This window comes from Tamandua tetradactyla, chromosome 24, assembly GCF_023851605.1.
Source record: "Tamandua tetradactyla isolate mTamTet1 chromosome 24, mTamTet1.pri, whole genome shotgun sequence".
NCBI classification, from domain to species: Eukaryota; Metazoa; Chordata; class Mammalia; order Pilosa; family Myrmecophagidae; genus Tamandua; species Tamandua tetradactyla.
Genome location: NC_135350.1, coordinates 20,277 through 37,015, shown reverse-complemented (window position 1 = coordinate 37,015; position 16,739 = coordinate 20,277). Strand labels below are relative to the sequence as shown.

At 52.3% G+C, this 16,739-nt stretch overlaps 1 protein-coding gene across 1 annotated transcript; it reads right to left on the bottom strand.

Annotated features, from left to right (window-relative positions):
• Positions 1-236: 236 nt before the first annotated feature.
• FAM240C (family with sequence similarity 240 member C) lies at positions 237-10,203 on the bottom strand. The gene is made up of 3 exons (XM_077143208.1): positions 10,084-10,203; positions 3,308-3,456; positions 237-517 (listed from the first exon to the last, which is right to left on the bottom strand). The coding sequence occupies exons 1-3, from the start codon at positions 10,105-10,107 to the stop codon at positions 421-423; spliced, it is 270 nt and encodes an 89-aa protein (XP_076999323.1). The 5' UTR covers positions 10,108-10,203; the 3' UTR covers positions 237-420.
• Between the last annotated feature and the right edge of the window lie 6,536 nt (positions 10,204-16,739).

Sequence of the window (16,739 nt, the reverse complement as noted above, 5' to 3'; positions counted from 1 at the left end):
AAAGGTACAATGCTTTATACAGTATATGACATCCTGAGATTGAGATATATGTGCATATTTGGATCAAAGGTGACGTAAAATGGTGTTTCAGTTTGTAAGTAGGAGGTCAGAGGATGAAATAATTCTCAGTGATGCATTAGAATTCCTTTACTTTATATGGTTTGCTGCAAGTAAATACCATCATGCAGCGCTTTGACTAGATGTAATTTGGAACGATATGAGGAAAATCCTGCATAAAACATTCCACCCAATTTATTTAAAATTTTCTGAACTCCTGCCACGTGCTGGGAAAGAAGCCGCAGCAAAGCAGGGAAGTAGCAGCGTGGCCAGGCAAAGGGTGAGCCCCCCAGGCTCTGCAGGAAGCAAGGAGCTCCTCTTTCACGGGCCTCAGGCCACTGCTCTGTCTTCATATGGAGACGCTCAATGGGCAGGAGGGAGGACTTCCTGGGCAGCTCCAGGGGGCTTCTGCAGCAGCCTGTTCCTTCCTTCCAGCATGCGGGCCCACACTACGCGGAGCCTGGGGACGGCAGATAATTTCGGGACCATGAGTCAAAGTTTCCCGTCCCAGCAGCAGCCAAGCCGTCCCTCAGCACCTCAGCCCAGGTGTCGGAGTTGTGCCCAGCTCCGAGAGGGCCTAACGTCTGCCCTTGAGCCCCTGCCCGTCTTCTCTACTCTGCCCCTGTGCCCCCCGCCTGCCTGCTCCACTCTGCTCCCCCACCCGCCCCCGCGCCCCTGCCAGCTTGTTCCACTCTGCCCCTACCCCACCCCTGCCCGCCCGCTCCATTCTGCCCCCCACCTGCCCCCCTGCTCTACTCTGCTCCCGCCGCTGACCTGCCCCAGCCACCCTGCCTGCCCTGGCCTGTCTATTCCCCTTGTGCCTCCTCCTCCCTGCCCCCTGCTCCCTCTGTGCCCCCCCACGCGCCCCTGCTTACCCTGCTCCTGCTTGCTCCCCTGTCCCCAGTCAACTTGTGCATGGCTCCCTCCCCAGCCGTGTCTGGCCTCCAGAGAGTTTGTCTGCAGCACGATGACACCCTTGGGTCACCGAGCTGCCGGGACACTGGGTTAGGCCCTCCCCTAGCTGGGAACCTACCTGCCCTGTAGTGACTGCTCCACTTCCTTTAGGACATGAATATGTGGTCTGCTGCTAGGGGGATGACAGAGGCCCTCTGGGGAGCAGCACAGAGAGAGGGGGGTGCCCTGCCCCAGCCAAGCTCCTCTCCCTTCATGCCCCTGCTCCTGGCCTTGGTGAGCAAATTTGGGGACTGCACCAATGCCAGGAAGTCAGCTGAAGAATTGCCTCTGAGCAGCAGGTGCATGGGCCCCAGAACACCTGCCACCCCCTGGAGTGGAAGGGCTCCTGGAGACCCAAGATTGCTGTTGGGATGTCGGCCGGGCACTGCTTCCACATTGAACCCAGGTGTCCTGGTGAGAGGTTGTTTCCCTTATAACAATGCTGCACCACATCCAGGCACACAGGCCATGCCCCAGAGCCCCTCCCCAGCAGCCCAGGTCTCAGACCACTCACTGCACGCTCCCACCCCGCAGTGAGGAGGGCACATCCCTCTGTCTGTGTCAGGCAGCCCTGGGGAGGTGTCTGACAATGTTTAAACATTGAGGTTGGCTGATCCCCTTCCTTGGGGCTGGCTGGCCCGCCTCCCAGGGGTTTGGGGTCCCCTTTGCTGTTTGCTGGCTGTGCTCTCCTTATTTCCCTTTTAGCCTTGGGGTTTCCCTGGGGAAGGAGGGAGTGAGGTTCTGCTTGTGGTAAGAACTTGAAATTGACCTTCCTGGGGGCCACAGTTGGTGACGTCATGTGGTTGTCAGTCCCCCAGTGCCTCTGGTGCAGAATGAGAGGTGTGGGTGGTGTGGGAGCTGTGACCCTGAAGGCGCTGTCATCCCTGTGGAAAGACTCCTTGGCCTTCATCCATCCTGACCTTCACCTTGGGGCAGGGCAGTTTGTCCCAAAGTCCCAGGACGCAATGGGAGAAGTCCTGCCCCTGAGAGGCCGTGGGGCTGGTGGGCAGAGGTGCTAATAAGAGCTCAGGACATCCATGCCACAGTCAGTGGATGAGGGTAGAAGCCTGGGTGATGGAGCACGTGTCCCACAGACAGGGGGTGTCAAGAGAGGGTGGGAGGGGATGGGGGGGCAGGAGATGCCAGGAAAGGATGGGAGGGGATGGGGGGCAAAAAATATGATGGGGTTAGGAGAGGGCAGGGGGCATAGGGGTGGGTGACTGGGAGAGGATGGAGGGCAGCAGGAGAGGATGGGGGTGGCTAGAGGGGATGGGGTGGCTGGGAGAGGATGGAGGGCAGCAGGAGAGGACGGGGGTGACTGGAGGGGATGGGGTGGCTGGGAGAGGATGGGCACAAGAGGGGATAGCAAGGTCCATGTCAAGTGCGGGCTGTTTCCCCCACAGCTAGGAGCCCCATCTCTAACCCTGGCTCTGGGCAGCAGCTGCTGTGCTATTTGAGTCTAAGACCCTGTTAGACCAATGGAACTTTCTAATTGTGCGGAGCTTTTCTTGGTATGAATTGTGCTAATCTGCTGCTCGGCTGTTCCCTGGATGATAACTACTCTGTGGCCTCCTGGGGATCACCCAGAAAGACCCCTCAGCACCCTCCCTACAGAGAGGTGGGCACCGGCTCTGCTCCCCAACAGCACACAACGTGGAAGGGGTGGTGAACATAATGACGTCACTCCTCACTCTGGACCAAAGCTGGAGACCCTCCCACCACACCGCACCATGCCCCCCACTGGGCCTCCCAACGGGCCCCACACTGAGCTCCAGGGGTGCCCCTTGCCACCTTGGGAGGCTCTTTTCCCACGACTTGTTCACCATGGCAACTCTGAAGAGGACTTCATGGAGTGCCTGTTAAGGGTGAATTGTCACCCCCCCCCCCCCAAATTTTCCTGGCCTAACCCTGTTCCCATGACCTTATTTGGAAATAAGGTCTTGAAAGATGTGATTATTAAGATGGGGCCAAATCGAGTCTAATATGCCAGGTGTCCTCAGGAAGGGGAGAATTGGACATAGACAGACAGATGCAGGGGAGGATGTCATGTGCTGACTGAAGCAGAGGCTGAAGTCCAAGGATATCAGGGAAACTTAGAAGCTGAAACAGGCAAGTGCTGACTTGTAGCCTCCAGGACCAAGAGGGTGGGAACTTCTGTGCTGTGCATACTTGGTGGCAGAACCCCGTGTCAGTGCACCCCACCACCTGTCCAAAGCATCCTTGCTCACCTGTCCAGAGCGTCCCGCTCACCTGTCCAAGGCATCCCTGCTCACCTGTCCAAGGCGTCCCTGCTCACCTGTCCAGGGCACTCCTGCGGATTCGGAGCTCCTCGCACTGCAACCGCTCTGCCTGATGCTCAATTTTCTTCTCCCAGAACATCTTTGCCCTGCGGGTGTCATAAGCTATTCTTCGGGGGTTTTCCATACTGTGACTTTGACTCATGTTCTGGAACAGAAAAATGTACAGAAGCTCAGCCACCCCCTGTCCTGATGGGGTGATGGACCCCAGCCGGTTCCCAGCCACACCTGTCTCTGAGGCTCGCCGACTCATTGGGAGATGGGACGTGGCAGCTGAGGTGGAGGTGGCCATGATGATGGGCTGCCCGCACGCTCTTGGGCGCGGTGTATTAATTCTGGACTCTAGAGCCCTCATCGGCCATGATGCTGGCCAGTAGCTGGACTCACCACAGGAACTGTGCACTGGCCCGAGTGGCTCCAAGACCCCGTGGCCCTGGGGTTCCCACTGAGACTTCCTCCCTAGGCCATGGTGAGTCTGGCACGCAGGGCCGGCTGCATGTCAAGGACTCGGTGCTGGAGGAAATCAGAAGGAAGTGTGTTCCTTGCTGTTCCGTGATGTGCCGCCTTGGACACAGGACACCTGCAGGTCGGGGGTAGAAGGCAGACCCTCCCGGCACCCAGGCCCCCATAGAGGTGAAGGTGGCAGGGGCTGCAGGCAAGGGATGGGCTGTCCGGGAGGTAGCAGAGACTCCAAGCCTGCACACCCCACTGCCCCAGTGAGCGATGGCCCAAGTGGGGGCTCTCGGGGCAGGGGTCTACGCATCGGCACCATCCCTGAAGGCTGCCTTGCTGCCAGGTCACCGCAGAGGCCCGGCATGTCCGGGTGTCCATGATGTGCCCACACCCCTTTGTACCTGGCCCAACCTTCCTGCACCCTGAGGAGGGGGTCTGCACAGAAAAGGTCTCTTTTCGAAGCTGCAGGTGACCAGCAGCATTGGGAACCCTTGCTCTGCTTGTATTTCTGCAGTACACACTGTGCCATGTGGCTCTGTGGGCTAAGATGCTGCTTCCTGGTAATGCTGGAACATTGGTGAGTTTATTCACGCCACCCCATGTCTAAAGCTGAGCTCTACAAATGCATTTGGAGGCCATGTGGTGGCATTATGGAAGTCAGACCTAAAATAGCCGGAATGTGGAGGTACAGGTGGAACCGCCTGTGTGTTTGGTCTGGTGACGTAGGAGCTGAAACTCGGGCTGTGCTGGCTGGGATGGACTCCACACTGCAGATGTGCAGACCCAGCTGCTCTCAGCCAGCACACGGAGGTGAAGCTGTGGGAGAGAGGGGGTCCTGAGCAACCCCTGCAAGGCATGAAGTGGGGGGCTCTCCTTTAGCATCAGGGCTAGCACAGGGAAGGACTCCAGGAGCCTTGGCCTGGTCCATGGCACCAGGGGACCGTGCTCTGCCTTCCTGCTCTGTTCTAATGCCAAGTCCATGCTTTCTAAAATGCTTACAGGGTGTGTTGGCCCCCGTTTCACACAAGGAGGTCCCAGGTGAGTTTGCTTACAGCCGCAGTGCAGGGTCTCCCCAGGCAAAGGTGATTATGCATCCACTGCGGTTTGGCCTCAGGGGAATGGGGTTACTGACCAGGCCCCACCTGACACCTGCAGACACCCAGGGGCTGGTCCCCAAATGCTGCGGCCATGTCCATGGCTTCTGTTCCACAGCTGCAGCAATATGGTTGATTTTGTAAAAGCCATAAATTGACATGGAGATGTTAAGAGAAAAATGGCTTCACAGGTAGTGCTGGAAGCAAACTATAAATACGAAGTTGTCGCCACACCATTTCCCTGCAAAAGTTCGTGCACGTTGCACAACTGCCACAGATTCCAGGGGCATCCGTTATCCCTGGACCGGTGAGGACACAGTGTTGCAGTGCATGTCGGCCCAGCGTGTGGTCAGGTGGCTGTACCCCTACACCTGGGACCTTTTGCACACAAGGTGTGTCCACCACCCAGAGGCTCTCACACTGCACGGTGCAGAAAAATCAAACCTAAAGACAGAAACGACCCGGTGCAGGTGGTGTGCTGGAGAAGGCAGTGGGAAGTGGTTTGCAACCTGAAAATTTAAGGTCAACAGCAAAAGCCCACCTGGATGGAAGTATCCGAAAAAGCAAAGCTCACCTATGACCATGTGACGGAGAGGGAGTGTGAGCGAAGGGAACCATGCTAGGAAAGCTGGTGATGCCGAGAGAACAGGGGGAATAGCGTGGAATGACAGCCCACCTTCTCTGCAGAGCTCAGCCCCAGTGGGATGGGAAGGCTCATGGACACGTGTGGGGGTGAGAGCAGGATGGGGGAGGGGCGTCAGATGTGAGAAAAGGATGGGGGAGGGGTGTTGGGTGTGACAGCAGAATGGGGAAGGGGCACTGGGCGTGGGAGCAGGATGGGGAAGGGGTGCGTGTGGGAGCAGGATGGGAAAGGGGCACTGGGAATAGGAGCAGGATGGGGGGGCGTTGAGTGTGAGAGAGGATAGGGCAAAGGCATTGGGCATGGGAGCAGGATGGGGGAGGGGTGTTGGGTGTGAGAGCAGGATGGGGAGGGGCATTGGACATGGGAGCAGGATGGGGGAGGGGTGGTGGGCGTGAGCACAAGACTGTGGGGGGTTGGCCCGTGGCTCTGCAGGGCGGTCCTGGGCCTGTCTGACTGGAGGGGGTGATGTCAGCCTCTGGCTCGCTTCCTGTCCTTGTCATCGCTCTCTGCGAGCCAGGAGCCTGTGCAATCGCTTAAAGGGTCTCGGGCTTTGAGTGGGTCATTATTTATTTCCATCCTCATTTGCCGCATGAGGCTGTGTGTCCACTGCATCCTCATGGAGAGGGAGGAAAACGGGACTCAAGGGCGGGTGAGTCTGACACAGGCCCCGCTCAGGAAGGGCCTGGGAACAGTGAGACTGCATAAAAAAAAATTGGGGTGGTTGCTCCCTTGGTGCTGGCACTGACGGGGTATGAGGGGACCCAAAGCCAAGAATGGGGAAGATCCCCAGGGGTCCCAGCCGCCTCCGCACTCACCACCAGGTGACCGGTGCTCCCTGCCTGGACGGGACCCTCTCACCACGGCCCCTCCTGACCGGGGTGCAGGGCGCAGCCTCGGGTTCGAGCAAGCTGCCTATGGGTCACACACTCTTGGGGGCATTAGCGGGTGGACCTTTGGATGCAAGTGGAATGGTCACCCTGGCACCTGCTTCCTGAGAGCTGCCACCTGGTGCTGTTTCTAAGGTTGAGGATGGTCATCTGGGCACGTGGCAGGGCCGGGGGGCCTCGCGGTGGCTGCGGTCGGCAGGAGGGAGCGCAGTTAAGCACCCCAACACCAAAGCGCGGGTGCAGTTTCGCTTCCACCCCCTCCTGGTTTTCCTTCTGTTCTCTAAGTTTCTGTGCAGAGAGATTTGTTTTGGGGGGTGCGTGGTCCAGGAATCGAACCCGGATCTCCTACACAAAAAGCGAGCATTCTACCACTGAACCACCCGTGCACCCTGCAGAGAGATTTATAACAGCTTTTATTCTGATCCTAAAAATCAATTCCTGCTGGAAGGTTTGCATATGAAATAGTAAAAGGTGTGCCTGCATCTCACAGAGAACTGCAAAGGGCCCTTTAGCAAGGTGGGAGCAGGCAAGGGCAGCAGCTCACCCCCTGCAGGCTCAGGATGCAAATGTTTTTAAAAAACAAACCTATTGCCATACGTTTTTTTTTGCGAATTTACATATGTAAACAAAGTTCTTTAAATATCTTTAGGGCCATTGCCCAGCAGACCCCATCCAACTGGGGCTGGCTCCTGCTGTGGGGCGGGGAACTGGTAAACCCTCTACAGACATAGACGCTGCCCCCACCCCTTATAGGCATGTCCTCATTGCCCAGACCAGGGGTGATGGCAGCCAAGACCCTCGCCAGAGGAGCCCCCACAGGGGTTGGGCTGCCCCTGCCAGCCCCTCTCCCCTGCAGGCAGCCAGGGACTCTAGGAGACAGCTGGGGTGGGCACTGCGGCCATCTGCTGACCTGGACCCTGCAGCCTGGGGACGGACACTGATGCCCACTTCAGGCTCTTCTGCTTGGATGAGGCCCAGAGACCCGGGGATCCTAAGGAGCAAATCCAGACCGTGCCCCCTACCTGGAGTCAGGCTCGAGAAGGAGACTTTGGAATTGGGTGGTGAAATGACAATGAAGCTGCGCTAGCCAGTTACATTGTGTTCTGAATGAAGTGAAGGGCTGCAGGGGAGGGTCCTGTGGGGGGGTCCCAGAAGAAGGGGGCTCCTCTGAGGAAGGGTGGGGTCATGGAAGGAGGGCTGCCATGATGACAGCCAGACTGGGCTTCTGAAGATTTCTGTTATCTGAATATGCTCCTGGCCCTGTGGGTGGGGCAGCAGGACAGGGAGGCACTTGGGGGCTCTGCAGGACAACCCTGGGTCCCATGTTTCCTGATACCATCCTTGCTCCCAGCCCCCTGTACTCCTCTGTCTGCCCTGAAACTGCCCCTGCACCCCCACTGCCCCTGCATCCCTCTCGGTACTGCCCCTGCCCCTACCCCCATCCCCGGTACTGCCCTAGCAGCTGGCCAGCCTCTTTCAGGACATCCCGTTGGCTACCCCCGTTGATTTGAAAAGCACCCAGAAATGTGCTCATATTTGGTAGATAATGCAAAAAAAAATCAGTTTTGTTATCTGTATAATATAGTAAAATAAGGCTGGATACAATTCTCATTTTTCACCAATTATTTTGTATACATAACTCAGAACTTATGGCCGCAATAGTCTTAGGACAGAATTCCTAGCAAAGAGTCTTTCTAAGACGTTCAGGAAGACAGTGAGAGAGCCACACACCATGGCTTACCTGGGACCTGCTGGGAGTCTGGGGGTCCCACTGTGTGTGATGTGGGGACTGTAGGGTGTGCAGGGGCCCTTACATACACGCACACGCACACGCACACACACACACACACGTGGGTGTGTGTCTGTTTTGAGGCTGGTGCCAGTGCGTCATGCATGGGTTACACAGGGGACGGTGGGGGCACACGGGGCATGGTCCTATGCAGTGCCTGCCGTGACTTAGCTGCCCGGACCCCCATGGACAGACCCGTCTGTCTGCCCCTCTCACTGAGGGAGGAGGGCAGGGCCTCTGAGTTAATGGGCTCCTGTGTCCTGTGGACACACAGCAGCCCACGCTGCTGCCCTGTAAACTTGCTGGTGGCTGGCTGCCTGAGTTATGGGTAGAGTGGGTGCAAGGGTCATTTCTGTGCCCTTTGGCCCCCCACAGGCCCCTGGGGTGCTGCACTCACGGTCTCCAGGCTGCTAGGGCCCCTGTGAGTCGGGTCATGCTGTGGTCTTGAGTCTCAGGATGTCTAGAATGAGCTCCTGGGGCCAGGGCTTGGGGGAAGTGGGCACTGGGGAAGCTGGGGCTGTGTAGCCGAGCTGGCTAAGGCTGACTCTGTCCAGATCCCAGGAACTCAGGGCTGAGAAGAGCATTTTTAAAGGTTTTTTTTTTTTCAACTCTGCCAGTGTATTCTAGGAGTTCTGTTGGTTGTGTGAAATTGGCAATTCTACTGTTGTGGTTTTTTCTTTACGCTTTCCACAGCTTCACTTGACTCCCCAGTAGGGCATGGGATCTGGGCCAATCCGGGATGGCTGGACTGCAGCACCATTTCTGTGCCATCCCACTGTAGGATGGGGTGCAGAGAGGAGGCGCCACAGGCTGGGGTCACCCCACCCGGGAAGACGAACCCTCTGCCGGCCATGGCCACTGGGTTCCCTTTCCAGGGAGGGCCTTTTGAGACCTGGTGGCTTGTCTTCCTCCAGACACGTCATCTTGCTCCAGGCAGGCAAGGGAAAGTTCTGGAACTTAACTCAGGTAGTAATAAACAAGGCTTGGGAAACCCCTTTGTGGTGCATGTGCTCTGTGGGGTATTCAGTGGGTTGTCCTTATTGTGACAGGTTCAGAAGTTAGGAACAGGGAAGATGATTATGTAGCTGGAAAGCTGGTTTCAAGTGAGAGTGCCAAGGAAACAAGACAGTGAAGGCTTGTTGGGGAACTGGCCCCAGAGATCAAAGAACTCAAATATTTGCCACACATCTGTGCATGCATACTGCCTTTTTTTTCCTAGAAACTTAAAAACGCAGCAGTTTACAATAAAGGGACTGAAATGGGCAATACCCATGTCCATGTTGATGCACCCTGCCCATGAGTTAAATGAACGAAATGTGTGACCATGAAGAGAGCACTGCTTGGGGACGTAGAACACACCTGCATGGAGCTGTTGGGGACCGTGACACACACCTGTGTGGAGCTGTTGGGGACCGTGACACACCTGTGTGGAGCTGTTGGGGACCGTGACGCACACCTGCGTGGAGCTGTTGGGGACCGTGACGCACACCTGCGTGGAGCTGTTGGGGACTGTGACACACACCTGTGTGGAGCTGTTGGGGACCATGACACACACCTATGTGGAGCTGGTTGCTGCAGAGCTTATGCATCTCTTCAATTGTCTCCGCAGAAACCACCTCAAGTGGAAGCAGGGGCACTCGATTAATCAAAACTGAGTGACTTCTTCAAAGCATCTTAAAAGACCACTCACAGAAAAGCAGGACTCCAGAGCATACACGAGACACCCAACAGTGCTTACTGGTCCCACCTGAGACAGGTTAACCACCAAGCAGTCCCCACCGAGTGCAACTTTCACAGAAAGCTGAGTGGGCAAACGGCACACAGTCACCCCCTCCCCTGAAAGAGGCCGGCACGTTGAGCTGCCTCACATGTGGTCTCTGGGTAAGGATGTGGTGGCCGGGGCACCCACCTGTCGGATGGTGAGAGTGTACATCCACTCGTCTTCACCGGGCCCTGCGTCCCTGGAGGATGGCTTTATCTTGGCGTCCTGTGTGCAGTCCGGAGCGAGAACCTTGCCGCTCCTTCCTGCCACTCTCTTTTATAAAGTTCGGTGGCAGTGGGGGGTTGGCCTCCTGTCAGCACTGGGAAACACGAGCTGCCACCCGTCCGGCCACTGTGCCAGTGACATAATCTGGCCCCAGCACACGGCCAGGCATTGGCGGTTACAGTCCTGGGCTCATCCACCCGGGAGTCTGGATGGCAGCTTGGCGCCTTTCTGTGCCCAGATGACTCCCTTCAATGTGGTTCCCAGCAGCCAACAAAATGTGCTGCTGCTTCTGGGGGAACCTTGCTCCCGGAGCCTGGCAGAGCCGGTGCCATATGGGCAAGTGAGGGGTATAGAGGTCTGCCACTGTCCGCCTGTGCTGTGTGGGCGAGTGAGGGGCATCGGAGGCCGCCACTGTCCCTGAGCATGCTTTGGTGACTCGGCATGAGCGGTCAGGCCAGGCCGAGTGGTCCCACCTCCAGGCTGAGTGGTCCCACCTCCAGGCTGCAGGCCTGGCCCCAGGAATGTGGATTTCACACATACCATGCTGGAAAGTATGCATAAAACATAAAAACAGTGGCTGAGGTGCCTGGGGGTGGGCGTGGAGGGCATGCTGGGGCTCAGCCTGACCTCCAGCCCTGCTGGCACCCCTAGATTCCATCCAGCACAGGACAGTTCAGCCCCCCAGGGGGTCACCTGAAAGACTCCAAAGGATAGAGCCCAAGGGGAACATGATGTGGGCACATGAGGTGTGCCAGCCTGGTCTCCTGAGGCTACTGTGGCAAACTGCCAAAGACGGGTGGCTTAAAATAACGTGAAGGTGCCATTGCACAGCTATGGGGACCGAAGGTCCAAAATGAAGCTGTTGTCAGGACTTTCCAAGTCCGCAGGGAGGAATCTGCTGTAGCCTGATTCCCAAGCCCTTGGTATCCTGGCTTTTGGAGCAGTCTGTGGCCTCTCCAACCGCAGCTCCCAAGGCCTTCCCCTCTGTTGGGGGGTCTGATTCTCCCCTTCCTACAAGGCCAGGCAGCATGGATTTGTGCCCCCCATCCTTCAGTGCAGTTGGGCTTTGTCTTTACTAACAATATATTCAAGGGCCCAATTTCCAAATAAAGCCGTGTTCACGGGACTGGGGTCAGGAGCCGGATGTGGCTTTCTGGGCGCACGACTCAGCCCATAACGTATATAACTTCCATCCCTGTGGAGATATATAAAAGGCCCAGAGCAACCACAGTGAGGAAGTGGCTCAGCATCTCGGGTGTGAGCTGGGGCAAGCCGTGGGGGCAGAAACAGGCTGTTGGAGCAGCGCCTGCTGCTGCAACCCTGGGGGTAGTTTACGGTCTGTCCTGAGGCTCATTTCCAAAGGATGCCTCGGAATCTTTATGATGTCTCCAAATAACCCATTCTTGCTTAGATTTGGGGGAATTTTCATCTATGTTAATAAGAAGAATCAGTCTGTACATTGATTTTAAAAATATTATCCTTGGCAAGCCAGGAAAGTGATTATCTGAGGCTGTAGAGAGAGAAAAGTTTTGAGAAGGAGGGAATGTCAATTGTGACAATAGTGCTGGGAAGTTCTGTAAGATGGAACAGAGAATTGACTTCTGGATTAAGCAAGTGGAGATAAGTGGTTGGTGCCACTGACGGAATTGAGAATCAGGAGGAGGAAGCCAGACTGGGGTTGGAAGGGAGAGAATGGGAGGTGAGAAAGTAGATACAGGGCTTATCCATAACTGTCGAAGAGTTTTTCTATGAAGGAAAGAAGAGAGGCAAGTCATGGCTGAATGGGGATATAAAATCAAGGAAAATTTGCTCTTTTCTTTTTCTTTTTTTTTTTTTTTTTTTTTTAAAGGAAAGACAGAGAGAAGGAAGGAAGGATAGAAGGAAGGAAGGAAGGAAGAAAGAGAAACAACTTTAAACATTTTCTTGTTTTATTGTATTTTGTTTTTCCGTTTCTTGTTACATGGGCTGGGGCCGGGAATCGAACCGAGGTCCTCCGGCATAGCAGGCAAGCACTTTGCCCGCTGAGCCACTGCGGCCCGCCCTCTTTTCTTTTTCAATTAGAGAAGTTGTGGGTTTATAGAACAATCATGCATAAAATAGAGGATTCCGCTCTGCCACCCCATTATTAACACCTTGCATTGGTGTAAGGTTTCCATTTTTTTAAAAATATATTTTTTGTATGCTCTCTGGCAGAGTCGCATTTCATTCTTTTTCCATGTGAATATCCCGTTATTGCTGCACCATTTGTTTTTGTTTTTAAAGTGGGCTATTTCAAGTCAGATGTAAATGACAATGAGTATGATGCAGGGCTAAGAAAGATCTAAATGATGCAGAATGAGAAGCAACTCTCACTTTCCTATGAGAAATCAGTCTGTGGTCACCTGGAGAATCCTTAAGGAATACTGCTTGTCTGTGAACATAATATGAGAACGGCTTCTGGGGACGCGTCTAAGATTCCATGTATGAGAACGAAGGATTGGACAGTGGGAATGTGAATGCTAACAGCTTGATCACGGTCTTTTAATACCTCGGACCCTGATATCATCAGTTGGCATAATTCTTACCACCCAGTGAGACAGGCTACTCGTGATATGGCCCCTGGAGGAGTGGGTGGCAATAGGCGACCCACTGAGCCTGGTGTCCCTTTCAGCAGTGGACACACAAGCAGGGAGACCTGGCTCCTTCATCAGTCACTTCCTTTCCCCTAACTGCTCTGCCTTAATAGGTTGAGAGGAGATGTGAGGGTGGAAATGGAGCCAGACACACTCTACCCATTGGTATGGATATGCTGATATAGAGCCAACCTCTGGGATGGCCTTTTCTAAAACTGGCACACTATTTCCACTCTACACACTAACCCCAAAGTGCAGGATTTTCAACAACTGCCTAAAAAGACCTTGTTTTGCCCATAATAGAGCAAACTACCACCCTCCAGACCAAGGGCAGGTTGACAGTAGGCAAGAGACCCAGAGCCACCCATAGAATCCAGCCTGCAAGGGAGCAGCACATTTCACATGGACAGATGGAGAGACAAGGGCAGCTGTTCAAATGGCACTGCAGGCTGCATTTCCATGCCACCTGGGAACAACTGCCATGGCCTTCCCAGGAAAACCACCAGGACGCCATGCTGGTGAGTGCACACCAACACACCAGGAGGTCCACACCGAGAAAGGAACACCTCCGTAACATTCCAGAATTAATAGGGCCACAGTGCTCAGTCATTGGTGTTAAAAGGGAGTTTTCTTAGTGAAAACAGAGCACTGAGGTGATGGCTATCACCCTAGGAAGCCATTAAAAAATTATCCTTAACAGCCCTCTTTTTAAAAAATATTTTTATTGACACATATTTACAAACATACATTCCATATATAGTGTGCAATCCATGGCTCACAATGTCACCACATAGTTGTGCATTCATCACTATGATAATTTTACAGAACATTTGCATCACTCCAGAAAAAGAAACAAAAAGAAAAAAGAAAAAACTCATACATGCCATACCCCTTTCCCCTCCCTCTCATTGACCACTAGTATTTCCATCTATTGAATTTATTTTACCCTTTGTCCCCCTATTATTTATTTATTTGCTGTCCATATTTTTTTATTCATCTGTCCATACCCCGGATAAAAAGAGCAACAGACACAAGGTTTTCACAGTCACAATTTTATGTCTTTATACAATCGTCTTCAAGAATGAAGGCTACTGGAATATGGCTCTACAGTTTCAGGAACTTCCCTCCAGCCACTCCAATATACATGAACTAAAAAAAGATATCTATATAATGTATAACAATAACCTCCATGATATCCTGTCAACTCTGTTGAAATCTCTCAGCCACTGAAACTTTATTTGGTCTCATTTCTCTCCTCCCCTTTTGGTCAAGAATGCTTTCTTAATCCCTTGATGCCAGATCCTGTCTCATCCAGAATTTCTGTTCCATGTTGCCAGGGAGATTTACACCCCTGGAAGTCATGTCCCATGTAAGGGGGAGGGAAGTGAGTTCCCTGCCAAGTTGGCTTAGACAGAGAGAGAGAGAGAGAGAGAGAGACCACATCTAAGCCACAAAGGAGGTTCTCTGGGGTGACTCTTAAGCCTAATTTTAAGTAGGCTTAGCCTATTTTTTTTTATTAATTTTAAAATTTGTTTTAAAAATATAATAACAAATACAAACATTCTTAACATATGATCATTCCATTCTCTATATACAATCAGTAATTCACAATATCGTCACATAGTTGCATATTCATCAACATGATCATTTCTTAGAACATTTGCATTGTTCTGGTTTGCTACTGCCAGAATGCAACACACCAGAGACAGATTGGCTTTTAATAAAAGGGGATTTATTTCATTAGTTCTTCAGAGGAAAGGCAGCTAACTTTCAACTGAGGTTCTTTCTTAACGTGGGAAGGCGCAGGGTGATCTCTGCTGGCCTTCTCTCCAGGCCTCTGGGTTCCAACAACTTTCCCTGGGGTGATTTCTTTCTGCATCTCCAAGGGCCTGGGCTGAGCTGTGAGTGTTGAGATGAGGTATGCTGAGCTGCTTGGCTACACTGAGCTCTCTCATTTAAGCACCAGCCAATTAAGTCAAACATCATTCATTACAGTGGGCACGCCTCTTAGCCGACTGCAGATGTAATAAGCAACAAATGAGGTTCATGTATCATTGGCTCATGTCCACAGCAGCAGAACTAGGCACGTTCACCCTACCAAGTTGACTCCTGAACCTAACTACCACATGCATCAATTCAGAAAAAGAAATAAAAAGACAACAGAAAAAAATTCATAATACCATATGGCTTACCCCTCCCTTTCATTGATCACTAGCATTTCAATCTAAATTTATTTTAACATTTGTTCCCCCTATTGTTTATTTGTATTCCATGTGTTTTAGTTGTCTGTTGATAAGGTAAATAAAAGGAGCATCAGACACAAGGTTTTCACAATCACACAGTCGCATTGTGAAAGCTATATCATTATACAATCATCTTCAAGAAACATGGCCTCTGGAACATAGCTCTACATTTTCAGGCAGTTCCCTCCAGCCTCTCCATTACACTTTAACTAAACAGGTGATAACTATTTAATGCATAAGAATAACCTCCAGGATAAACTCTCGGCTCTGTTTGGAATCTCTCAGCCATTGACACTTTATTTTGTCTCATTTCACTTTTCCCTCTTTTGGTCAAGAAGGTTTTCTCAATCCCTTGATGCTGAGTCCCAGCTCATTCTAGGATTTCTGTCCCATGTTGCCAGGAAGGTCCATACCCCTGGGAGTCATGTCCCACATAAACAGGGGGAGGGCAGTGAATTTGCTTGTTATGTTGGCTGAAGAGAGAGGCCACATCTAAGCAACAAAAGAGGCTCTCTTGGGGGTGACTCTTAGGCCTAATTTTAAGTAGGCTTGACCTATCCTTTGTGGGGTTGAGTTTCATATGAACAAACCCCAAGACTGGGGACTCAGTCTATTGCTTTGGTTGTCCCCACTGCTTGTGAGAATATCAAGAATTCTCCAAATGGGGAAGCTGAATACTCCCTCCTTTCTCCCCAATCCCCCAAGGGGAATTTGCAACTACTTCATTATTTATTGCCCAGATTACTCTGGGTATATCAGGGCATCACACTAACCTGTACAAACCAAGATCTCACACCCTATTCAAGATTCCATATGTACTTATGGTGTTCAACTAAACTGACCATTCAAGTTAAGTTGGACAATGCACTATCAGTGGGTCTTTTTAAAAAATTAAAGTTAAGTGGGCTTCATGAGCAAAACAGAGAGCTTTTCATATTTCCCACATCCTGGAGTAATGCACCCACGTGCCAGTGCACAGGCTCCATCAGACCCTGGAATGAGCAGGATATCTAGCTGTGCCCCGGGACACAGTAGACACTGGCCTGCATTCTCATGGCACCAACTCGCTGAGGAGGAGGACCTGGAGCAGGGAGCGGAGCCTGCGGAGACACCACCAGATTCAGCCTTCGTTCCTGCAGAGTCACCAAGGGATACGTGTGGAAAGAAACTGCTCACATGTGATAAGGAGTCACTGGGGAGAAGTGCTTGTGTTTTGTGGAGCCAGCATGTGTTTTCACAGGAGCAGGAGGGGAGGCAGGGACCCTTCCCCAGAACACGGCTCTGGGTCTGTGCGAGGAGGCACTGGAGAATCAGACCAATCAGCCACTAGCAAAACCGAAATACCTATCCACAGATTGAAAGAAAAGCATTTTAATGTGCACGTTGGGAGATGTGTAAAAAGATGGCTTCCAAACAATATACTGCTTATACTTATGCTAAGGTAGCGAGATCATAAGTAGCTATTTTTTTTATATATTTAGCAATTTAAAAAATTTTATAGTGAGCATGTATTATATTTAATCAGAATATATTAAGCTTTGAGTTAAAGAAAAGCTTAAGGAGGAATTTGGAAGAGTGCATTTTGCATCTAGGTTGATGTTTTAACCTTCTTTTCATCTTTTCTGAGCTCCTTGAGGCCAATGTTTGACACTATGCATGTGAAGTATTTAGAAAACTATTTTTAAGTGTGTGAAAATATACACAACATAAAAATCATTTTAAC

Coding starts and splice junctions, on each gene's coding strand:
- FAM240C (XM_077143208.1), bottom strand. CDS start 10,107: ATGTACACTCTCACCATCCGACAG. Junction 3,457..10,083: donor ACACTCTCACCATCCGACAG/GTGGGTGCCCCG, acceptor TTTCTGTTCCAG/AACATGAGTCAAAGTCACAG. Junction 518..3,307: donor CGCAGGAGTGCCCTGGACAG/GTGAGCAGGGAC, acceptor TGCCGTCCCCAG/GCTCCGCGTAGTGTGGGCCC.